This window comes from Pseudopipra pipra, chromosome 12, assembly GCF_036250125.1.
Source record: "Pseudopipra pipra isolate bDixPip1 chromosome 12, bDixPip1.hap1, whole genome shotgun sequence".
Taxonomy (NCBI): Eukaryota; Metazoa; Chordata; class Aves; order Passeriformes; family Pipridae; genus Pseudopipra; species Pseudopipra pipra.
Window position 1 is genome coordinate 6,790,776 of NC_087560.1, and position 25,577 is coordinate 6,816,352.

The window sequence follows — 25,577 nt, forward strand, 5'->3', positions numbered from 1 at the left end:
GGGCTATTTTAGGAGTACCAGGAGGGAGCTCCACTATCAGCCAGCGCACATCACAGAACCAGAGCCATCCCTGAGCAGTCAAACCAGCACAGCTGAGGGCGACAGCAGACTTTTAAACCAGCTGTGCTGCTGGCAGAATGATTCAGCTGCCACTGCCAGGCAGCTGGACACCGGCAGAGTTACCATGGGTTTGCCTGCAGGAGACCCTGCAGACACGTTCTGAAAGCCAGGAGTTACTCTGAAGTGTGATCTTTCCCTCAAACCTACCCAGGAGAAGCTATCCTGAGAGCACTGGCTCAAACAGAACTTGTGTAGTGAACACAAGCCCTAAGTAAGGAATGTTAACTGTTGGCTTTCAAAAGGATGTCAGCACATGTAGTATCCACACCAGAAAAGTTATGCAGGAAAAAGAAAGGGGAGAAAGAAGTAAAATAAGCCTGCATGCCAACAGACTGGCAGGCAGTGATGTGCACAACCTGGCAAGAGACACGTGCTTCCCAGAAAACTTGCATGAGGTGACTGAAGTCTATTAGCTGTAATTCTTGCACTTCAAATCCAGATTCTTTATTTTAACACGGTTGAATCTCACCTAAATTACAGAAAAAGTAACGGCTCTTTGAACTCAGCTTCAATTACTTTGAACCTTAATAAAAGGCTTTGTAAAAACATTTTAAGGTATCACCTGTTACAGCATAATGCTGAGTTCCTGAAGCTAATAATTGTAGTCTGAAGTTAAAAATAGCCTGGCAGCCAGTGAGAGACATGTAAGACACTCCCATTACAGATTTTCACTTTTATTTGCTTGAATGTCATCCTACTGAAAGCAGCAGGTTAGTCAGTTCATTAGCTCTTATTGTCTCAGCACTTGCTCATTAAACATTCCCAACATCATTTGGTTCACAAAGCCAAATTACCTGTGCCTAATGACATTTTCTCCCCCATCATTTAAAACCCTGTTATGTTTAGTTGCTGCTTCACCTAGCTTGGGGTTTTCTTCCTGTTCATTTTTAGGGTCATTTACTGAGCTCACTAAACTGTATCAAGTGAAAAAGCCTGAATTCTTATAGGATTAGTGCTGAGAGGGTGGGCTGGAGGGTGGGTTAAGCACTCATAAAATGGCCAGGTGACAAAAGATTGATGCTGTGTCCACACTTCAGGCAGCCATAATGGCAAGATGAATGTGAGATCCTCAAAACTTACAGAGAGCAGAGAAAGGGCTGGACTTGTGCATTCCTGCCCATCGTCCTGGTGCCAACCTCCAGGAGGCCAGAGCAGGCTGTGGTCCAGCTTCACCCACCTGCATCCTGCCTGAAAGCCCCATAGTGGCCTCTTAATCTTCATAACACTAAGGCTACACGGGGGTCTACTGCCCTTCTCCCCTCCTCACATGCCAAGGTCAAAGCTAAACCTTTCTGTTAAAGGTGGCTCAAGGCTTCTTAGTGGTGCAGGCAACATTGAATTTTGCTGTCTCAGGGGTGAGGATAAAAATCAGTTACTTAAAAAAACCAGCCTGGAGCTTCTGCAAGGACACTGAAATGAAGATGCAGCTGCTTGCTGAGGACCACTCTGATCATCCAGAGGTGGGAGCTGTAGCACCAGTAAGTCTTGATTCTGAAGAACACAGTAGAGGGTTCAGAGTCGGGCGGCCCCACCGTGGGTTTGCAGTCATTACTCCCAAAGCCTAAGCATCACCCACATTGCTAAAAGGCAGGATAAATTAAAATGCAAATTTGAATGGAGTCAAGAATTTTGGGGGAGGCTGCACAGAAAAGCTACACCACGGGTTGTCAATGTGAAACAGGTTTCTCAAGCAACGTCAGGATGAAGAAAAAGGCAGTGTACAGGATTAGTGAAATGAAAGAAATCTGAACTCCTGATATCTCTTCCCCACCTGACTTCCCTTTCACCATGAAAGGAATAGGTTACTGTAATTTCCCCTCACTTCTGCAGTAGTCAGCAAGAGACCTTTTTATCACAGGAAAATGGTTTTGACTCAGCTTACAGCACACATTTCCAATTATGCAGAAAATGCTGTATAAACAGGCATTACCAGTGTATAAATAATATTAATAATATTCCATGATCCAGCATGTGAGATTCAACAGCAGGAACAGACCATGGAATGTTTCTGATTTCTTGAAAATAGGTGCAAAAACCAGAAAATGATTCAATAAAATGTCAGAAGTGGAAAATAAAAATTTTCACTGTTTCACTGCATTTTTGAGATCACTTCAGACTTGAACACACATTTCTATTTGGTGACATTTGCCATATTGGTGACATTTTTGTATGAAAGGAGAGCTCTGGCATCTATGACTTAATCTTGTAGTGGTACAGCCCACTCCTGGGAAGCAACACTCCTTCAAAATTACAGCAGCTGTTGCAAACTGTTGTTCAAAGGGAGTTTAAGATGATGCATCACTTCACTGCCCAACCAATGGTGCACCAATCCTGCATGACTTGGCCTTGCTTTAGACCAGCCTTACATCAGCTGCTCATTTGCCCTGATTCTGTTGGTGCTGAGCAGCTCCTGAAAGTTGCTCTTCATTATTTTATACTCAGCTCCGATGCAGTGACGTCAGTGAAAGCTGAAGGTGTTTAGGACATCACCTTCTTTTCCACATTCCACTTCAAAGCCAAATTCAGCCTCGAGGCACCTTCACAGCTTGGATGATACCTGCCTGACTCTTCTCACCTGCTAACTCAGACTGGCTCCTTCAAGTCTTTAGGGATGAAGCACTGCAGCTGTGCTCAGGATTTAGTTAAATATCTCCTGTAGCATTAAGCTGAGTTTTGCAGTTAAATCTCTAAAATCCAGCCAGAAAATATCCTCCTTACTTTGTGTGCTTCTTAATCTTTAATTTCTTCTAGCTTTTTTTTTTAATCAAAGAATTAAACTCTAAAGGCCAACCAAAACGTGAGTACTTAATTCAAGTGAAATTTGAAAACTTCTTTTCTATTAAGCTTTTAGGTTTATTAGATTTGTGATGGATGGCATGGGAATGGCTCTTGATACTCTGCGTGCTTGAAGGTCCCTGAAATAGAGAACTGCTCAGATTGCTACCTTTATCCACTTTAAGTTTTTAAGAAAGCTGACTTTGGACTGTAATGAGGAACAAGGCAATAAATGGCTATTCTGGGACTAATTGAGATATTTAGACTTATAGGTGGGAAACAACGTTTCCCTGTAGGGACACCCCCTCCTCACTCTCCCCCAGTCCCTTCTTTCATTTGTGATGCAGTGAGTAAAGTTAAAGTCCTCTAAATCTTTAGCATTTTCCTGGTTTGGGCTGGTTTCACTTATTCAGTTGTTCTTATTTCAACCCACAAGGTTTATCTTTTCTTTCCAGTTCTCTCCAGCAGGGGAAGAGTAGCTGAAGAGTATTTGTGAAAGAGTTGAATCCAAAGTGTTAGGGTTAAGGACTGTTGGATGTGTTGGCTCAATTTTATAAAAAAATTTAAAATACTTGTAGGAGAGGGTCATTGTTAATCCAGTGGAGTTTCCTGCATGGGACTGGCAGGATTAAGGTCTGACTCTGAACTCTCATTCTATTTATTTATTATTTTGTTTTAGAGCCGTGTCCTACATTCAGTAGCTCCTCTGCCTGGCCATATTTACTAGAACTATCTTTTGTATAAATTAGGAGTGGGCCACACTTACTAGAAATAGTGCTGGATCAACCAAACATTCCAGCTCAAGTAACCTCCCCTTAGCAGAGTGCTCTCCTTGCTGTCACTTCAATTCTGTGCAGCTTCTCACCTTCAAAATATGACCTATCTTCACAAATGTTTCCTCAATCAGCATGTTAATATTTAAAGTTCATTCTATGCAAGCTTTATTTCAAAGCAATATCTACTTAAAACATTTTCCTTTCAAATGCACCCATCCAGGCTGGCCTACATATATACATGTAATGTCATTTTGTTTGTTACTTTATGGCATATGATCCTTAGTGCTTGTTGAACATTTTCCTGTCTTGACAGTTTGCAAACATGTCCCTTCCATCAGGAACATGTGAAATTTTTCAGACTACTTATTATCCTTTGGAGTTTTTTAATTAAATTATTATAAATGTGAATATATGAGTAGAAAATCAACAAATGGTTTGAGAGGTTTTTTTTGTAAAATTACTTTGTAAATCTTCCTTCTAACCTACAAGCACATTGTTTTCAGCAAATTAGACTAGACTAGAACTATTGGCTATAGTTCTGGTCTGCTTTTAACACTTGAGCCAGCACATATTTAATACAAGGTATGCTGTGAGTTTACATAGCTACAATTCAGACTTAGTGACTTATGTGCAAGTCTAAAAAAATGTGGATTTTCAGGAATGTGTTGTGCCTGGGTATTGAAGCCTGGAGTTCCTCTGTCCCATGCACTGTTCAGCTCCACAAAAAGGAGAGAAACAAGAGTAAACCTGAGTACAACAGACAAGTATGCTTCTGCTTATAGCTAAAGTTCTGTGGAAGTTGAAAGGTTTCTAGAGTTAAAATGCCAAAATGCTACTAGAGCATTCTGTGCTGCTGGGATAAGAGTAGATGCTCATTTTGAACATCTCATTTTTTTCTTAAAATAAAAAATTAGAAAAATATAATTTGAATTTTACCTGAGTTAATGTTGGGTTTGGAGTATGAGATAAGGAGTCTGATTGTTTTGCTTGACTTAATTCAGGTGAAATTCTGAGGGGGGTTGTTTATTTTGCCTTTTTTTTTTTCTCACTTGTGCCATGTGTGCTTTATTTTGCAAGTCTGAAAAAGGGCAGCAGTTTCTCCACACCAACTAATCTTACATACCCTTACAAGAAGCATTTGCTTTCTCCTCAGTTACTTTATCTTGCTTTAAAAGAAAGGCAGAGTTTGCTCAAAACATACCCAGGTCTCCCCAGACAGAGGCAAATCTTACACAGAAGAAAAGCTGTTGCAGAAAGAGCATAAAGAGCCAGCTGAGCTCTGAGCAGAGCTCCTGGGTGAGGAGCCCTAGAATGGGGGAAAGTCTTTGTGTTCCAGACACTCTCTGACAAGTTTGCTGACTGTGCTGGCCACTGACTGCACCAGGGCTTTGTCCTGCCAGAGGCTGGAGATGTATTTTCCCCAAGTTTCAGAGAAAAGAAATGGAGATTATAAATATGTGTAAGAGCCTCATGAGGTACCATTCTTGTTACCATGGGGACATAATTGTAACAGCAGCCTTTTTTCTTGTTTGTTTTTTTTTCCCCCCCAGTACATCATTGTTAACAAGAGATTGTATTTAGATATGAAAACATTCATCTTTGCAAAGACAAGCAGGGATGAGGTGTATGAAATGAGCAGAGCAGACCATAACCAATAACATACTTCAGCACATCTTGTGTGAAAAAATATTTGTTGATGAGCAAGATGGGGAGGTTGCAGTTTTCAAGTTACCTCGTGAATTCCCACGACTCACTGTAGGTTTCACTCAGTTCAATTGTTAAATATAGTATAAAGCTTCAAGTGCAGTCACACTTATCACAAGCATGCAAAGTAATTACTGTGTTCAGCTGCTTTATTTACAAATAATTCTTCATTCCTTTGTATTCTACAGGGGGTGAACCCTGAATTAATGTTAAATACTGGCTCTAGGTGCTGATTAGTACTGCCAGTCTGACACAGACAGGCATCCCAGCTCTGAACACGTGCTGGCATCTGGGAACCACCAACCATTCCACAGGCTAAGAGTGAATGATAGAGCACCCATAGCCCCACTCCTTAGACAGTGTTAAAAACAGAGGGAATCAAAGCCTTTGAACTTGATTTATTTTCCTAGAGGTAGCTGAGAAACACAGCAGTTGAAAGAAGAGGTTGTTACACTCAAACGTAGCAGTAATGCCAGGGCAGCACGATATCAAAGGATGTGACTCTGGTTTTATTCTTGCTAATCAACTTTAAGTCATATTTGACTTTTTATTAAGCCTTTCTTCTCAGAAGGTTTAAAAGTCATATGATAATCCTGTTACAGCTTATATGTTTAGCAAACTGAAGTGGAAGGAAAATGGGTGACTTCAAGGAAAGAAGAGAAAGTTATGGGAGAGCAAGGAGCTGAACAAAGCTGTCTCTCCCTGTGTGTGATCAGAGCACAGAGCTCCAGCACCACTCTGCTGCTGGCATTCACCTATCCTATTTTTGTGAATAACAGCAACAAATTTCCACACCTGACCATGTTGTCCATCAGCTCACATGCTGAAACCTTTGGGGAACATCAGAGCCACAGAGACAGAGGCACCTTACTGGGACACAACCACAGGGAATAGTTAAAGGCAGTGCCAGAGGACAAAGAGCCATTGTTCACCCCAGAGAGTTCCCTCTAACCATACTATATCCTATCTCCATGTGTAGGCAAATTAAGCAAGAAGTTGCTCCAAAATTCCCATGATATGTAACATAATCCATCATCCTTGGTATCTTGGGGTCTCTGCTCACTCTAGGATACAGCACAGACATCACCATGGCAATTAAAAAATTGCCTGGAAAAGGATAGAGAACACTGCTTATCCTGCTGAAGGTCTCTGCAACTCTTGACAGAAGTATTGATAAGACACTTCAATAATTCAAGAAGAGAAGATGAATCAGCATTATGGAAATTCCAGTCCTCTTATACAGGGTCTTAATTTTCAGTTTTCCCTAAAAATCTATACAGTCCCCTCTTCTCTTTAATGCCTGTGAAGAATCATTTACAGGTACTGACAAACAAAGCTTAGCTGGAGGAACACATTGATGAAAACCAACTGTGTATCTGTTTCTTCACAACTGCAAGAAGCGTCATGACTGAAATGTCAGAACACCTACACAGTCCTTCAGGCTGCTGTTTTCTGCAATACAAAAGAGCAAACTCTCCTCTCTGAAAAGAACATTTCTGTCTGGTGGGGACAGAGATGGAGTGAGCACTCCAAAATCCATTAAAATACTCATTCAAATTGCTTGAGCTCAGCCAGACTTACCCGTGCTCATTACTTCTTCTGACTTCATCCTTGCATTTAGTACTTTGGTGAGGGTGGGTAAAAGGCCTCCTTCATTCCTCTCCAACACCAAACTGACATAACTGTGTAGTTACTGAGAGTAATTAAGGGGATGTCAAGCCCAGAAATATGCTCACACTCGGGACTGAGCATAGAAAAACAAGCCAACAAAAGTTCTAAGTGCTGTATAATTAAACATGTGCGTGGGCCCTCCAACTCTGCACATGGTGACTGCTCCTCTCCCCCTCAGGCTCCTCCATTATGAGGACCACGTAAGTAATGCAGAGCCAGGATTATAAACCACGCAAATGTGGCTTCTCATCGCTACCAGATGATACTGGAGAGATAAACTGGCTGCATATCATATTCTTATCTTGCTGCCAATGAGCAGCAGTGTGGCTTCATGCCACGCTCTTAGTGCTTCCCAGTTAGCTGTTGTTGAAGCCAGGGCTACCAGCCTTTCCTTCTGGCAAAGCAAATCCCAATTTCAGAAAACAGGCGTGAAAATGCAAGCATGACCGAAGGGTAACAGTGAATAGATATTTACTTCAGGCTGCTTCTGGTTATTTTTGGAGAATAATTCTTTTAATTTTGAATAAATTAAAAATAAATTGGTTAACACACTTAAAATAAATTATTCAAGTAATTAAAATTCTAAGTGAGCTTTGAAAGATTTCTTTTTCTATGGAAGCTCATGTACAAATGGGCTCCCTGCTGCCAACCCATTGTGAGATTTTTTTTTTCTTTCTTTTCTTTTTTTGTAACTCAGAGATATATTTAGATTGGGAACAGTTGGTTTGTTTAGTGGTCTATTCAGGCAAATATGGTGAAGAGTTCAGGAGAAACTGAAGAATTCACATCTGTATCATCCAAATTTGAAGTAATTAACATTTGAATGTTTTTATGTTAATTTGCTGTTCATAGCTAGAGAATTGTTTGCTTCCAATCCATTGACAATACTTTGTTCAACTGCTGTCAGCAGTTTTGTAAATTATTCTTTTTGGTAAATTTTTTTTGCAAATTTTCGTAAATTACTGCAAACTTTTGACAGTGTGTGCTGTTCTGAGAGAAAAGTGGGCAGTGCATCCACATGGCTCTGAGCACAGAGCCCTGGATAGGAACAGAGAGCAGAAACAGAAACACCACCTTGCTTTAGTGGCTCTTCCTGCCTTCCCTTGTCACCATCCCTGCCACTGCTGCAGCACATCTCCTGGCAGCCTGCAGCCCCACACAGATCCCAGGGCAGGAGCAGGGCAGAGCCTGTGATGGTGAGTTTGGGGTTTTCCCATCCCACAGCATCTCTAGAAGCCTTCCCTGAAAAGAAATGGGTTCAGCAGGGGCAGCCACCTGCCTCTGAACTCCCTTGTCGTGCACACGGACACTGCAGGCAGAGGCAAAGCAAATAAACAGAACCAAGTCAAGTCCCAGGTGTCCCTGCACAGAACAGGCTTTGCCAGGGAGCAGCAGGTTTATGGAGCACGTAATTGGTCTGGGTGAGCACAAAAACCCACAGACAGCAGGGACCAGACTGCACACACAGAGCTCCTCAGGGCTGGCACTGGACCTGCGGGTCCCCCAGGAGCCTGAGGACAGGGAAATAATGTACCAGGAAAAGAGGTCTGGAAATGCTGATGGAATACTTCATGGAGCAAGATGCTCAGCCAGTGCAGTGCAGCTTCACTGTCAGAGGAGAATAACATTTATAAAGAAAAATATGGGGCTTTCAAACATCTCATACAATTTACCACAAGCTGATGCATATTGGTCAAAACAAAGGATGTGAATTTGTGTATTAAATAGTGACATCATGTATTGTCTTGGACTTCAATATGACAGACTTTTTAGAAGAGAGGAGCAATTCTGAGTATTACAGGCAATATATTCATTTCAGGCCCAAGATTCTGTGAATGAAAAGCTTTGTGCATTAACTAATCAGACATGACTCCCAGAAATTATGTCTAGGTGGTAATTTTGTTTTATTAGCTGATTACTGAGGACTACCAATAATTACTAGATGAAGCAACTTTGCAAATTCTGTTGTTCTAGTAAGAGGTTCAGTGTAAAATGTGAAGTATTTGTGGTCCCAGTGCTCTACAAGAACCAGTCACAATGTTTCCTAGGACCTTAACCCTGCTTTTCACAGCAAGGTTGAAAGCCTTTCTCATCACAAGTGACATATCAGTAGATGCCTATTGTCTTTTTAAGTTAGTGGGGCATCCACAGCAATGTAGTTAGAAAACTGAGCTTTTATGATTTGTGCTGATTATTTGTATCACAAAGAATGAGGAAAAGGTTTCAGAAATTGCTTGGTTTTACTTATATTAAAAAAAACCCCCAACCAAACAGAAAAACCCCAAATGACTTGAATTACAAAAAAGTTCCAAAGATCTTTGGAACCAGAAAGCAGAACAGAAGTTCTGATTTTCACATACAATGAACATCTCTAATGTTCTCCAGCTAACTGTTATCAGGAGGGTTTTTTTATAGCCTTTAGTCAGTGCTTTTCTCCTTCCTGCAAACTGCCTTTAATTAGTGTACACTCATTGCTTCCCATTCCATCCTACACATCCTCCTGTGTTTAAAATATCTTTCCAGATCTAACACTGTTTGAGCAGACTAGGTAAAAGAGAGATGCTGAAAGAATAGTTAAAAAAGCCAGAAGATACTTAGAAGCACAGAAAAAATGGACAAATATCACAGAAATAAGGTTGCAGTTTCTCTTAGTATATCAGTATCTCACCACAGTATGGCTGGGAGTGGTGGTGTCTGCTTGTTTAAGTAGATCCATTATCAGAGTATTTTAGGCTGTTGTTTGAAAAGATCTGTTCTTCATATTTCATGGAAAAGTAGAATGCTCTGTTTTCTGCTCTAATCCAGTAACTTTCATGGTATTAAACTAACTAATAATACCAGAAAGCATAGCCCAGCACCTTTCCAGTTTCCTAAACTCTCAGGAATAAATTATGGTAGAATGGAAATGGCTACAAGATGAGAGTGTGAACAGTTTCTCCCTTTAGCATGGTGGGAATAAAAATCAAGCAGCAAATTGAGAACAAAATAAAGCTTGGAGAAATGTTTTCTAATGTACACAAATGAATGCTAAAATTAAAAGAATAATGCAGATTTGATGAGCTTCTGCCACAGCCATTGTTTGCAAAGAGGCTGCTGAGGTTTGATAAACAGCTTAGGAACTTGGTTAGCACCATTCTCTATGAGCCTCCTGATTTGGTTTTTTTGTTTGTTTTTCCAGATTTAAATTTCTTTTTACTTTTTTTTGTCTTTTCTTTTCTTTTTTGGCGGGGAAGATGTTTGTTTTACAGTCTGTTTCTTTACAGAAGCTGTTCTGCTTCTCTGAAAGACAGCATAATTTTCTTTTCTGAATTTCAAGATACTTCCCATGACTGTCTTGCCCAGTGGGTCTGGGGGGTTGGGTTGCCAACAGATCCTTATGCAGAGGCTTTGCTGAGCATTGTATGTAAGCCATTGAAATCAGCTGTAATCTCTTCACTGTGTAAAATGAAACAAGGACAAAAGCCCTTGAATATCTAAAACTAAGTCACACAAGTAACCAAGGGCAATGTAGGATAAGCAAACTTTGACTTAACTCCAGATGAACGTAACAAAAGTTTGCATGCTTTCATTTTTCCTTTGGACTGCACAAGTGAGTTGAACAGCCTGAAGGAACAGGATTTCTCTTGAGATTCTGCTGCTGCTCACTACATGCAAACAACTATTCAGCACTTTTCTTTCCCCTAACTAGAAATTTAAAGAAAAAGAAACAGGAGAAACCGGAAAATAAGCAAAAACTGTTGTGCAGTAAATGATTTAATTAGAAGCAAATGTCTGGAGGAACCATGAAAGATTCCTGACTAAATGGTGTTATGCAATCTAAGTAAGAACTTCAATATTCATGAAGATAAGTAGCTAAATTCAACTTTCTTAAATAAGTTATTAAATGTTGATTCTTCAGCTAGTAAAAAAAAAGAATTAAGTAATTTCTGATCAGAGTAGACCAAAATGATCACATTCATACCCACGAAAATGTTTGTCTTGCTGAAGAAGTCACCAGGTAATATAATATTAACCCAGCATTCTCCAAGTTTTGCAACATAACTCAGAGAGAGAACTCGCTTGGGTTTTTGCCAAATATATAAAATTTTAAGTGAAGAACCACCACGGGTACTTTGTGAGCAGTTTAACCTAATCTAAACCCAAAGCAAGTGCAGGTCATCTAGAAAAATGAACACTCCAAGAGTGGATACAGGTGACTGCTCAGTCAGAGAGGCACTGGCACAAGCCAGAGGGGTGGGAGCACGAGCCCAGAAGTCAGGGAGATCATTGAGTGACTTTCAGTAGCTGAGTGCCCCCATCAGCTTAGGACACCCCCAAAATGGTGCCCCAAGTTCCACATAGAAAGCTGGTAAAAATTCTAGATTCAAACCAGAAAGCCCCAGAAAACAGTAACATTTCAAACAGTTGCAGAGTAAAGTTGCTAAAATTCCTTAGAAAAATCTAAGAGATGTATTAATGAAAATTAATATCAAAAAGCCATTGGCCTGAACCCACTGCAATAATTCTTTATGCTAAAGTTTTATTTAACACTGTTTTGTAAGTGTCAATAGTTATGACATGAATGACTCTGATGTTAAAAAACTCTAGACTATCAAAATATAGTTCGTTTGTAAATGTTTTGGAACAAAGATGATCTTTTCAGCTGTGTTTACATATCATCTAGTACAGAGAGAGGCTGGACTGTGACTATAATTATAGTTGATGGAACTATAAAAATAATACAAATCTCTCTCCTCATACAGAGGCAGTACTGACCTGCCTTTGATTCCAGTTAGGAAAGCTCTTAGGCATCAAATTAAACTCCTTAAATAAAACCAAAGCCTCCAGCAGATGGATTATTTCCAGTGCATCCAAATATTTCTTAAGCTATAATACTCTAAATTTCACATAATTTAGGCTTTGGGGGAAAAAAAAGGCAAAAATTGGGTCAAACCAGTCCTTTAACTCTACTTTTATAAGACAGTCTTAAATTCTGGTTTTGCCCCCTGTATTCTATGAAAGCCTCCCAAATTTATGTCATCTGCAAATGTAATAAACATATTATCTATTCTACCTTGCAGATGAAATGAAAGGAAAACAGTGACTCGATGCAGTTTCCTGGGGAATCTCAGCACACAACTAAATCTTACGTTTGGAGAGTGAACCATTGACAGCTACTCTAAGAACAAGTTCTGCCATGTGAGTTTACCTTATTCTTTAGCTTTCTGCTAAGAATGTTATTCAGAAAAGTGTTATTGAAGTCAAAATACATATCTTGCTGAAAATAGTCAAGAAATCTGGAATACTTCACCAAAAGTATCTGTTTGTTGTGTACCCAATTTTATTGAAGAAGGAAAGGTGTATCATTTTTCTAGAAGTGTTTTTTCGTGCTGTTCCCAAGTTGGAAGAAGGGCAGTTATGCTTATTTGTTAGGAAAACAAATGTACCATGATGACAGTGAATACTGAAACAGGCTGCCCAGGGAGGCTGTGGAAGCTCTCGCTGTGGAAGTGGTCAGTACCCGACTGGACACAGTCCTGAGTAACTATTTCAGACATATTTGAAGTAGGGGGGGTGGACTAGATGACCTCTGCAGGCCCTTTCCAAACTAAAATAAGATTTTTCTACTCATTTAGATAGCAGTAAAAATTGAATTTGAAGTGTCACTGTATATCTCAATATATTCCTGTTCTTCATGTTTGTGTCTCTAAGCAGGCATTTGCAGTGTAAATGTGTGACTATTTTACATTAATTTCTGAGGTTTCATCTTCTGACTTTTGGGGCTGGAATACCCTCAGATATGTTTCTCTTAGTTGTATTAACTTACAGTAGATGCAGGTATGTCTATTATAAAAATGTCAGGCTAGGCACAAAATTCATACCCTCCTGATCACTGCATTTGTTTGTCTCTGCCATTTGCTATTCTGTGTGAGGTGTAGCACAGTAGGAACAACACTGCTGTGTCTATTCCCAACGTTCCCTCTAAACCAATGGGCAAGGGCTGAATATACTCCTCTGATGCTATTATTGGGATGGATGTTACAGGAGCAAATAAGAGTATTAGAAGGTATTTACCTCCATATAGTGTTTAAAAACCTGGTGGCTGTAATTTCTTTCAGTGTGGAAATTACATAATATCAGCGTATTTCAAGAATCTGTTTCTCAAAAATGAGTATGCTGGAAGTTTTTCCTAAGCATAAGTTAGGTTGATACTCCAGGCCAGCACTGAAATACCAGACAGGCAGAGGCCAAAGAACAGCTTTTTGTGCAGGTTAAGGGGTTTCTATGAGGTGAGATGTAGAGAAAGATAAATAGCTTCTCCACATCCTATTCCTTATTTTTATTGACATTCTACTGAAGGTATGACCTTGAGCAGCCATGACCACTCATTAACCCTCTTCCTCTCCTTCCACTGTCTGCCTCAGTATTGGTCTCTTAAGATTTTCCTTCCATGCTTTTTCTTCAATTTTGTTTAGTCTTCTTAAGTCAGACATTTCCAAATATTTTCTCATTCAGATCCTGAGAGATGTTTATCATCAGGCTATCAGTTCAATATACATTCAATATTCATTCCTACAAGGAGTCTTGAAACAAGATTTCAGTAAATCAGAGAGGAAGTAGGTTATTTTTCACTTATTTCATCAACTTGCTTGGCATTTCTGATTTCAAGAAAATTGAAACAAATAACCGTGAAAAGCAAAAGAAACCTCTTAATCCATCTTCTGATATTATAAGAACTGAAATACCCTTAAAGAACACTTCTGCCAGTTGGCTGTCTCCACTTTGTTTTCACTTCAGGGTGATTTAGTCGCAGGATTGTTTGCGAAGGTTCAAGAGGACTTGATTTTTCTGTTAAGGAATTGTCATGGTTTAACCCAGCAGGTAGCTAAACAACACACACCTGATTGCTGTAGAATTCATGGGGTGAGATAAAGACAGTTTAACAGGACAGAAAAGGAATAATGATAAAAGAATTAGAATACACAAAACAAGTGATGCACAATGCAATTGTTCACCACCCCTCAACTGATGCCCGGCCAGTTCCCAAGCAGCAGCCCCCTGGCCAGCTTTCCCTGCAGTTTATACACTCAGGATGGTCCCACATGGTCTGGAATATCCCTTGGCTCAGCTGGGATCAGCTGTCCCAGCTGTGTTCCCTCACAGCTTCCTGTGCCCCTCAGCCTCCTCGCTGGCAGGGTGGTGAGGGAAGCTGAGAAGTCCTTGACTTGTAAACACTGCTTAGCACCAACCAAAATATCAGTGTGTTACCCACATTATTCTCATCCTAAATCCAAAATACAGCACTGTACCAGCTACTGAGAAAATTAAATCTATCACAGCTGAGACCAGGACAGGACTACAGGAAAAAAAACACACTGAAAGACACTAAGGATCTGTGTCTTGAAAGTTCCCATTAAGTTGACACAGAAGCTTTTTTTAAGTTCACTCTTTCAAATCTCTTTCTTTCCATTTTGCCTCCCATCCTCTTCCACCCAAATTCCACCTTTCTTCCAAATTCCTTTGCTGTATCTTAGGCATTCCATCTCCCCCTCTAAGCACTCCCTTAATTTCCCAGCTCTCAGCTTCACCCGTGTGTCCCCAAACTGCATTTTTCTCATGCTGCCACTGTTCTTCCTCCCCATTTAGAAACATTTTGTATAATTTACAATGCCAGTTTGCATTCTCATCAGACAATTCATTAATTCTATTTTCTAGTGAACTACACTAAGTTGGGGTAATTGGCACTTATAGCCCTGACACTAGCATGCATATTAATGAACAATACCAATAAAAACATATCTGCAAACATTGAATAGAAATAATGTCTAGTTTTAAAAGGAAGGGTTAAGCTAAAAATGTAAAGTAGGAAACATCCACTGTATTTAGAAAAGATTTCATCTACTGCCTCCTCTTTCCTGTCAGCCAAGTCAGAGTGGAATGGAAGAGAGCTCAAGTAAGGAATAGCAGCAGCCAGGATCCAGCCTGGCTCAATCTCTTCTGGCAGGGATTTGATGGATCAGCTCTGGATAGGTCTAACTCCCAATTAAACTCAGCTGCTAACAGCTGAGAAGCCATTAAAGGGAATATATAAACTGCAGCTAAGTATGATGGTGACATGTTTTGTTTCTAGCTTGTTAAACCAGTAATTGTTATTGCAAGTAGCTGTCATTCCCAGAGCATTGGCTTCTTGTTGACAATGAAGAAAACTCATTTGTTTTATAGTGTGAAGCTTAATTTACTTCATGGTTGGTTTCCTTCTCTGTCTGTCAATCCCAGACCTCTGAGAAAGAACTGCAGTGAGTTTTATGACATGCAGAAAGAGCTGTAACTAAACAGCCAGTACAAAAACTATTGTTTCTTACCGATGAAGGGGCTTTTGAAAGGCACATAGGATCAAAAACTCCATTTTGAATCATATTAGCCAAGACTGCCAGTCATTGACTACACCCAGATTGGCTAGTGATCTGTGTTTTGTACGTAGCAATCCCTTTGTTTTGTATGGTTTTTAATTAAATTTGACAACTCCAGAAGAAATTAACTCTGCAAAGTTGATTATCTGTTGGCCTTTAGCCATTTGTGTCTCCAACAGCCAACTGTTCATACCACCAGTCAAGAACATGGTTATAACCACATCAGGAGTGTATGAAAGAGAGATCCATTATTACCTCATGGAAATGCAAAGGAAACCTTTATAGTACAGATGCAATTTATGTAGAAAAAACGTCTTGTTGGCATTCAGGTTGTTCTGTTCAGGAAACATTTCTGCTGACCTAAAGAAGGTTTCTGTAAGCTGTGTCATCCCTAGGAGGGTTTGGCCATACAACAAACCTTTCCTGAGGTGGTTAATATTCAAAACCATGTTACCTTAACATAGTCAGGCTACATCTGTCTGTACAGAATGACACCAGAAGTGCAGTTTCTGAAAGCTGGGGAAAAAACTTGAGTAGTACAAAAATCCTTTGATGGCAACTGTACTGTCCTGTACCAAAGCAAAAGTTCCTCCAGTAGCTGTGAGAAGGCACACACTGCAGCATGAGGGCATTTCCCTACAGGGAGCTACAGAAGAAGGCCCTGTAAACAAAGTCCATGGTTGAGAAGGGTGTTTTTTGAAGCCTGGTTTAAGATTCAGTGGAAGCACCATGTACTGTGCTGAGTTCTGCAGAGATACATTAAAATGGGGAGTTTTATTCAGGTACCCAGTTTGAACAGGCCTTGAACAGACTGGCTAAGCCTTCCTGAACACAAAGATAAAAATCTAACTAAATCCAGAGCTATGCAACTGAAGACTCCAGCCAGCAGGAGCTGCTGCAGAAGCCACTAAGAGGCCTGATGCACAGGAAAGGGGAGCAAGACCAAAGCTCCATCACACAGATGAGGGGCTTAGAGAACTCAGGGGTTATTCCTGCCCTGTCTTCCACATTCTTTGTGTACGTGGCAAGAGACCCATGAAGGCTGGGGCCAGTGAGAAGCTGCAGCAGTAACCTGGTTGGGGACCTTCAGGCATTCAGACCTTTGAAGCACTGTCTGTTCCACACTGCTCTTCACTTCAGCTTCCTTCTCTTAGTTTCCTCTGACCTGCCCTGTTCTCATGACTCACACTGCCCTTCAAATACCTCATTCTTTGTGTTACCTCGACACATTCTAAACAAATCCAGTTAGAAGATGACAGATAAAATTAATGCATCCCTCATTAACACAGTATCATTTATTCATCTTGTGTTGTTCCTTGCTTTTACACTTTCTCTGTCATCTGTCATTGTCAAAAAGCATTCTTGCTTACTTGTCTAATTAGGCTAACTCTGTGTTAGGAGAGCATCCAGCATGAGGAGATCTCCTTTTTACCAAACCTCTAAGCCCACCCACAAGAAACACCATTAACAACAAAAGCAGGCCCACATACACTCAGTAGGCTGTTGGTGTCATCCCTTATATCATCCCACCGCTACAGGCTTTTATCTCACATCAAAGTTTGGGTCTAACACCTGGCTGTCCTCCCCTGGCTCTCAGATCCCTGTGCAGTCCAGCCACAGCCCCTTTGGAGTTCAATCTGCCAGCACACTTTCAAACTGTTGCACTCTGCATAACACATGTTCTTCACCCCCATCACTCAGAGAATATGTGACTCCACACAGCTCCTGTTCTGCTGGCTGGTATCACACACATTAAACCCCAGCTGCTGTAACGAGGATGGAGCTGATGTAGTTTGCCTGCTGGCTTTAGTGCCCCATCAGGGAAACAGCTCCCTGCCTGTGACTGCCTGCTCTCCCTTCGGCAGACAGGAAATAGCACACCCAAAATACACATCCTAGTTTTCACCTTAGGTCCAATAAATCTAAAACTTTCAAAAATGGGCGTAGAAACTATAAGCACTGGCAGAGTTCTCCGTGTCTGCTGACTTTCAGATACTAAATAAACAGTGTCTGGATTTTGGCAACTGGCAGCATGCAAGGGAACAGATAGCAAGCCACTTGTCATGAATAATCTTATCTTTCTTTTTTTTCTTTTATCCTTTTCTTGTGTCTTGAACTTTAAACATCTTATGGGAAGATAATGGCATTTTGAGATTAACTGTACTTTTAAGTATTTAACTTCTTCGTTAGTTATCGTAGCTAGCTGAATTCACTAAAAACAAATACTGTAAACTCACTCATATGCTGAGTTTCATCTCTGTGCAGCTGTGACAGAGTGAAGCTTAAATTACTCATATTTGAACCCAACAGATCCTACAGTGCATTTTACAAGCACAGCACAGAAATATCTATTGATATACCAAGCAACTGTGGTTGCAAATAGAGCAACTATTTAAGCATATAAAATGTAGCAATCTTGTCTAAATACCACAAGAAATAATATAATTTGGATTTTGGTCAGGATTTCCTCTCCCCTCCATCTCCAACTATAAGGAGCTCTTAAGTGATCCCCAGAAATCAAGAGCTTTGGTTTTGCATATCCCTCCCAGACTACACTGCTTGTTAGCTCTAGGTACAGTTAAGGATTCGAAAGGCAAAGTACACATTTTGAGCCTCCCTTGAAGTATTTTGTACTGCTAAGAATGCTGGGAATTTCTGAGAAGAGATCTAAGAAAGACATAAACTTTACTTTTCAGTTTAGTTCTTTTTTTTAAAGAAGTCAAAATTTGGCACTGTATCTTGAATTATTTGTGCTTTCCAATATCTTGTAATCTTCCTTCACTATGACACATCTCCCTTCCAGGAACGAAAAATCCACCCTTTGAAAGAGATAGTTTCCTAGAAGGTTACACACTTACCACATCCATGATCTGCATGAGGCTGAGAGTGAAGTAGACAGTGAGTGGCTGGGAATCATTTGCAACTGGTCGCTCCAGAGGGTTGTAATTTTTCAGCAGCTCCTTGTAAAGCTTCCTTTGGAACTCTCCTTGTAGGGACTCTTTGGGCAGAGAAGTAAATAGATAAATAATTGGGATTCTATATCAGAAAAAGTTGAGACATAGGCTTTTTTACTGCTATCGGATATTATGTATCCGTTATTACACCTGCTGCATTCCCGGGAAAATGCCACTGTATTTCACACAGTTCATTAGCTACTACTATAAAATCCAAAGCACAAACGATCACTGTTCATCCCAGCCTGTAAGGTGGATTGCCTCTGATAATTTCTTGATTGGCCAGGAGTGATAAATTTTATATGCTAGTGATGCTTCCTCAACATACACACCCTTGGGTCCAGCAGCAAGAAGTGATGAGGAGGAAACACACTACCTGTGATCTGACACCTGTCCTGGCACAGCTCTACCAGAACAGCAGACCGGGGATACGGCAGAGGGCATCAGCAAGACAATGGGAGAAAAATGGCCACAGGTTAGACCCAGCCCTGCTCTCAGGCTGCTCCAGACCGAGAACTCTTTGGGGCAAGTACTGTCCACTTTGTTCTCTGTTCATGCAGCTATGAATGAAGCGGGGTACGGGGTTCCTGACAGAGAGGATGATAATATTCAGGGATTTCTGTCTGGTTTACGCTTCAAATCCAATCTTTACTCTGCCGTTTTTCTGTGAAGGGAGAGGGAGCAGGTCCACATGAATGGAGCACAGTAGACCAGGGACAGAGGCATTTTCGAATGAAATGAAATCTGATGCAGGATAGGAACAGGTCCTCTAGATGCGAACCCTCCTTGTCCCACTCCAGACGGACTTCTCTCTTCCCGATCTTCTAGTCCTGAGCCTAGAGCCGCAGCCTCTGCCCTGGAGCAGCCACCATTTAAGTTCCGTGACGGAGTTCTCTCCCCATCCCCATCGCTCTGCCCGTCTCCCGTGTCCCTTCCCGGCCGGTCCCAGCCCTCGCAAGCCCCCAGTGCTGCCGGGGACGCGGGCGCAGCGCAGACAGGCTGAAGGGGACGGCCGCGGCCGGAGACCCGCCGTGCGGGGCGGACCGGGGCAGCTGTCCCCGCTGTCCCTGCCGTGCCCGCTGTCCCTGCCGTGCCCGCTGTCCCTGCCGTGCCCGCTGTCCCTGCCGTGCCCGCTGTCCCTGCCGTGCCCGCTGTCCCTGCCGTGCCCGCTGTCCCGCCCGCCCCGCCGCCGCTCCCGGCGCTGCCCGCGGGGCCGGCGCCTCTCACTCACCGCGCACGATCCCCGCCGCCGCCAGCAGCCACAGCCCCAGCGCCGGGAGGCCCATCCCGGGAGCGCCGGCGCCGCGGGGGACGGACGGACACGGCAACAGCAGCCGCGGCTTCTCCCGCCGCGGATCCGGCCCTCTGGGAGCCGCCGGGAGCCGCCGGCGCCCCGGGCACCTCCGGCAACTCGGCCCCTTCCTGCGCCCGCAGCGTTGCTCGCCCTACGGCGCCGGCGGGCCGGGCGGAGCGGAGCGGAGCGCAGGGATGCTGACGGACCCGCCTCCGCGCCTGCCTCCCGCCGGGGGAGCTCCCGCCCGCCCCTAATCCTCGAGCGACCCCGCGCCGGAGGGAAGGGAGCGGAGCCGCTCGCAGGCGGCTACGGCAGCAGGAACGATGCGGAGCGGTGGGCGAGGGGCCCCGGCATTATAGAGGCGACAGAGGGGGCCGCCCCTTCCCTGCTGGGCAGCCGCGCCCGCCGCCCTCCCCGAGCCCCGCCGGGGACGGGCGCCCGCAGCGGCACCGCGGGGAGCAAAGGCTGGGAGGCAAGAGGGGAAGGGGAGGGAAGGGGAGCCGGCACAGGAGCACACCCTGTCCGCGCCATGGCCCAAAAGCCACGGGGCATCAGGGCCCCCAGGGCCACGGAGCTGCCCCCCAGCTCCCCTGCCCTCCTCGGCACAGGTGCTCGGTCATTCTCCTTCGCCACCGGCAGCGGCTGCTGCTGTGGAAGGCGTGGATTAGCCCAAAGGGCAGCAGAGTGAGTGCCCCGGGTAGGGTATCCACTGCCAAGGGCGAGGGGACGGCAGCCAGAGTGGGCACCCAGGGCAGTCTCTGCTGGCCTCAGCCAGCACTTGGCTTAGGTCACATTTGGGGCAGGACGGTGATGGCCAAAATTATGTTGCACACACAGCTGTTAAATCCCCAGCAGATGCAGGGCTGTGGGCTCAGGTGCTGGATCTTTTGTCTAGATAAGGGGAAAACAGCCATGGACATGGGGCATCGTGTTTAGTGCTTGACAAACACATGACAGAAAAAATGATGCCTGAGCTCTTGCCTGGTGTGGGTATAATGCATCACAGTTGGAAAGCTGGCCTAGAAAATGCAATGCATTTTGTTGATTGTCTGGTTTCCATTTGCAACTCTAAGCACATTTTTGAGACCGCATATGGGTTCTTTCAGTCAAAATCCCTGTCCTTCAAATCCAGTTGGTGCATTAAATGAATGTCCAAGGCAGCTGCACTTCAGGAAGAATGGTTTTGAAGTGTGTCCTCGCTTGCAAGGGGTAACTAAATGCTTGTTTTTCAAATAACAATTAAATAGCAGTTTGTTAGTCCATGCTAATTCTCAGCTTTAAAAATCCAGGTTGTCTGTTTTGGTTCAAGCAGTGATCTAATTTATGTAGCTATTGTTTAAGTATTTTTAAATGTTTAGCAAAAAACCAGATGAAACTGGGGTCAACCTGAGTAGCCCAGCACATTGGTGCATCATATGTTCCTGGTGTAAGACACAGGAGGACTGAAACATTCCCCTTTTCCAATGAGCCAACATGCCAAACAACTTTACCGAGGGGTAGTGGAAGCCAGGAAATGGCAAAGGTAACTTTCCAAAAGCCAAGTCATAGCTGATGTTTTTTGATTTGTGGTGGGTATTTTTTTCAGTGAGATCTTGACCTTTTTGGACCAGCTAGTAGACAAGGACAAGTTGCTAGGGGAGCTCTGTATTATTTGCAGAAAAAAAGAGTGTTATTACTCATTTGTACTTCAACCTTCCCATGGCAGTGCTCTCAGTACCTGGATTTTTGCCTCGTTTCATTTTGGAAAGGAAACTAATTTTCTTTCCTCCTACTCCTGCTACCCACTGCTGTTTTGGCACAGGTGCCCCAGATATTTTTGGGTGTACAGTAAACAGCAGGAATTGTTCAGGCAAGAAATCTGGAGACGAAATCTACAGTTCATGGCTGACCTCTACTGTTGGCTCTTTTTTCTGCTTTACACGTTGCTTTGTTGACAACTGCCTCACCCCGGCAATGAAGGCACGGCAGAGGTGGGCACAGCCCAAGGTCTTCGGGGCTCTGTTACGGGACTCAAAAGGCAGACCCTTCAGGGGATGGTGCTGAAACACCAAATTCCAGTAGTATAAGCGTGGAAAAAAGAATTTGTAACTATTTCTTTGATAAATTTTGATTTATTTTTGGTTCTGGCAGTCTCGTTTGCTTTCGTTGTTAGCAAACTGACTTTTATAAGCACTTCAGAAATTCTTGTCTTTTAATAGCAATCAGCACCCTTGCTCCTTGATTAAACTGTGTTCAGTCAGGAGCATTCCTGCTACAGGTTTTACCCTTTCTAGTCAGAGATTTTGGTGTGAATGCACACAAATGGCAGGAAGAGGTCGTATCTGCTTTCAGCATCATCCTGGCTAATAAAAGTGAATTTCACAAGTATTTATGAGGGTTGCTTGTGTAGACACTAGCAAAGAAAGATTAACAAAAACTATACGGAAGTCCTCTAAAATATATCCTTTACAAAAGGCCAAAGTCTTCACTCAAGTACTATTTCAGGTCTATTTTGAGTCTGAGGCACAGAGCTATCAGAGAAACAGCTATAGGATTCTGAATTACTGTGTCTATAGAAAAGACCCTCATCATAAAAAACATGTTTGTTTATACCCAAATATTATCTTCCTAATTATTTATCTTCCTACTTATTATCCTCCTAGTTATTTATAAGGTTAATCCCATACATTGATCAGTAAAAAGAGCCAAGGACTGAAGAGACTCCAGAATGACTCGTGCAGTCATTACAAGATGCTGCAGTTGTCCAGGGGTTATAATATCCTGGAATTGTGAGGAATATCCTCTTTTTCTCTTTGTACAGACTTACAGAAGACTAAAATCTTGCATCTTCCTAATGAAGAAGATGATAAGATAGCCCCGAGATTGGGCTGATAGTGAATAAGTGACCGTGTTATACTGTGTGTTATGTGCATCTACAGTGACTGCACACTTGCTGACTTTGTTCTAATTATTGTGCCACTGCCATCACCTGGCACTCCCACAGCAGAAGAAAATCTGCTTCTCTTTCTTCTTAGAGAAGAAGGTAGAATAGGCTAGGATTTTAAATGGTGACTTCGAGCATGTGTTAGAAGCCCACATTTATTTGAATGTTATTTGAATTAAATTTCCTCTATATTTGTTAGCTTTTTGTTACTTGCAGGTAGCCCTAGTAATTACATCTCACGTTATTCATTATTTTCTGTTGTTTATTTTGCACAAGTAGTCTCAGTGATGGAGTGTGCATATGTGATGAGCTTGATTTTTTTCTGCAAAATGTCCTGAAATAAAATATTCTTTCTTCCTTGCAAGAGGTAGCAGGTAGTTTTGATGCTGAGTTTTCTATTGAAGGATGAATTAGTGATCTGAAATCTGGTTAATTTTGTGACTAAACTTTATATTCGATACACCCACACTTGAACAGAGGTTCGCAAAGACAAGCTCTTCCCAAATTCTTAGTTCCTACACCAGTCTGTGATTTCCAGAAAATGATCCATTCCCCAGATGATCTTCTGTTGGGAAGGATAAAGAAGAGCACAGACTATTCTGCTGTTGAAAAATAATAAAGCTGCTGCCCTCTCAGTTTGTAAAAAGTAATTGCAGAGAGAACGTTTCCGAACAGTGCTCAGATGTGAAGAATGAGGATTTGTAAAATTTGCCTGATGACTGTGTAACTGTGTAACTAATGAATAGGGCCTGTGGTCATTTGTATAATGCAAACATCTTTCAAAGTTCATTCTTGTCTTCTGCTACCATTAGCAAACAGTGTGAGCATATTAAACTACAGTGACAACACCACTGTGTTACTGTCAATGAAAAAGCTCAAATGGAATAACTGCAGAGATTTCTCAGCATATCTACCCCACAGGTGCTTTTCTCTGTCCAAAGAAATATCACAGGTTTTCATTGACATCATGCTTAGCACGTTTACACTTTGATTTCTGTATAAGGAATTATTGTTCCTCTCATTTTAGCCTCTGTCAGGCCCTTCTGAATCATTTTGTAATTCCAGGGCTTGGAATTCGTTTCTCACTCATACAATTCACATTACAGTGTCACTTTGTCATCTTTTTGGATGAGTGTGAACAACACAAAGTTGACAAAACAGCTTTTCTTCACCCTGGTTAGTTTTAAATAAATACATAATTTAGGGTTCACAGAAGCTAATTAAAGTTGACAGGAAATCTGCATTTTAGGCCTACAGCTTTAACAGATTCTATTCTATAAGCATCTGAAGATCAACCTTATTTATCTTGTCCTAAAGCAACAAACTAGAAATTTGCTGAAAAAATTACCATCTGCTGCAATTTAAATAGCTAACATGAATTCCACAAAAAATGGTCATTTGGTCTGTGAGGACTATTCCAATAAGGCCACTGACCATAAAGCCTAGTTTAAACCCTGTCAAAGACAGAATGTTGTATCGAAGCTGAGGCAAATGCATTTAAATTTTGGGCTCATAGTTGAGACAGGAGATAGGGGACAGGTCAGTCTTGCAAAGCCAGATCTCTACTGACAAGATTTCTAAAAAGAAAAGTAGCCAGGGTGCACTTGTCTGCTAGAGAATGCCAAATTTTGGGCTTCAGAATCCTAATGGTTAAGTTTCAGTTCACCAAATACATACATTTTTAATATGGCTACAGGGAGAAAGAAGTTTTCATTTTTTTTCAGGTCTCTGCATTTTGTCTTGGAATGCATGGACTGCACATTTGCAACTGCATGTCTTACCTTGCATAAAACCAGCATTCCCTAATATTCCTTCCCAGCTCCTCCTGCAAAGTCTTGGTATCACTCCTAAAGCAAATCAGTCCAGTTCTTGTATGATTTATTTTAACTAGACGCTGGTGAAGGTGAACTTGACGTTTTTCAGGTATGTGCAGCAACAAACATCATGTATCATCTTCTGTTTTAAATGAGATCTGGTCCTTTCTCTAGCACAGTGCACTGATAGCAGCAGCAGAAGGCTACAAAGGGGCAAATGCCAGTGACTCACTGGAGATGGGAGAGGAATTCATCGCTCTGGGCACTGCAGAGTGGCAGCCTGTCATGGCTCAGTGAGGAATGCTGTTTGTCTCCAGCCAGCTGGTGACAGTCCTTCACGGAAAGTGTTGCAAATGGGAGCATCCAGAGAATGGAAACCAAAATGAATGATTTTTATTGTCAGAACACAGCATGTTTGGAGGCTGTGAATCCTTCAGAGACTGGGAGATTTTTCAAAATGAGGTTCCTTAACTGGACTCAGGGGAACTCTCAAGGCAGCTACAAGGTTGTTTCACTGATGAAGAGCTGTGGACCTCCCAGAGGAGGAACTGAAACTATTTTAAATATAGGTTTTATTGGAAAATTCACTACAAATAATTCAAAACTCTAGATGTAATCTGTTTTATCTGATCCTTTAGATAGAGAAATACAGGCTTCAGAACTGTTTGTCTGGAGCACCGAAGGAGGTGGGTTATGGTTTTGCCACGTTCAGGAATGCAGGCCACGTTTTTCCGCATGGGAAGCACAGCATGGAGCAGCCCGTGCTCTGCTTCCCAAACATGGCAAATGTGAGCAGCAGACAGCTCCTGCTGGCTCCTGGGCTTACAGAAATGGCCAAGTGTGTGGGAGGAATGGATCCCTCTTCCAGCTGGACATCTGACATTACTGTTTGTGACAAAGCGAATGGGACTTTTCCCTCCTCATTCTTGGTTTCGAAGCCCATCCTGTCCACTTGTTCCATCAGCTGCAAAGCCAGAGCTGGGGGTGGGTGCTGAGTGTGAGCAGCAGCCCTCAGGAAGCAGAGTTGTGCAGTGACAAAGCCCTGGGCATCAGCTCCACTGCCCTGTGTGACTAACACAGCCCTTGGGGAGCAGCCCCAGAGCTGGGCTGGTCCCCAGGGTGGGGATGCTGCATTCCTGGGAATGAATGTCTTGTA

At 42.4% G+C, this 25,577-nt stretch overlaps 2 protein-coding genes across 2 annotated transcripts in view; one reads left to right on the forward strand and one right to left on the reverse strand.

Moving 5' to 3' along the window:
* CHRNA7 (cholinergic receptor nicotinic alpha 7 subunit) overlaps positions 1 to 20,010 on the reverse strand; it is a 40,407-nt gene extending 20,397 nt beyond the window's left edge. Inside the window, exons 1-2 of the mRNA XM_064668242.1 lie at positions 19,622 to 20,010; positions 18,295 to 18,434 (exon numbers count right to left, since the gene is read on the reverse strand). Coding sequence (XP_064524312.1) covers positions 18,295 to 18,434; positions 19,622 to 19,676 — 195 coding nt within the window. The 5' untranslated portion in view covers positions 19,677 to 20,010. The remainder of the gene's footprint in view (positions 1 to 18,294; positions 18,435 to 19,621) is intronic.
* MYO1E (myosin IE) overlaps positions 12,127 to 25,577 on the forward strand; it is a 124,442-nt gene continuing 110,991 nt past the window's right edge. Inside the window, exon 1 of the mRNA XM_064668196.1 lies at positions 12,127 to 12,224. The gene's annotated coding sequence lies outside the window, so the exon portion shown is untranslated. The remainder of the gene's footprint in view (positions 12,225 to 25,577) is intronic.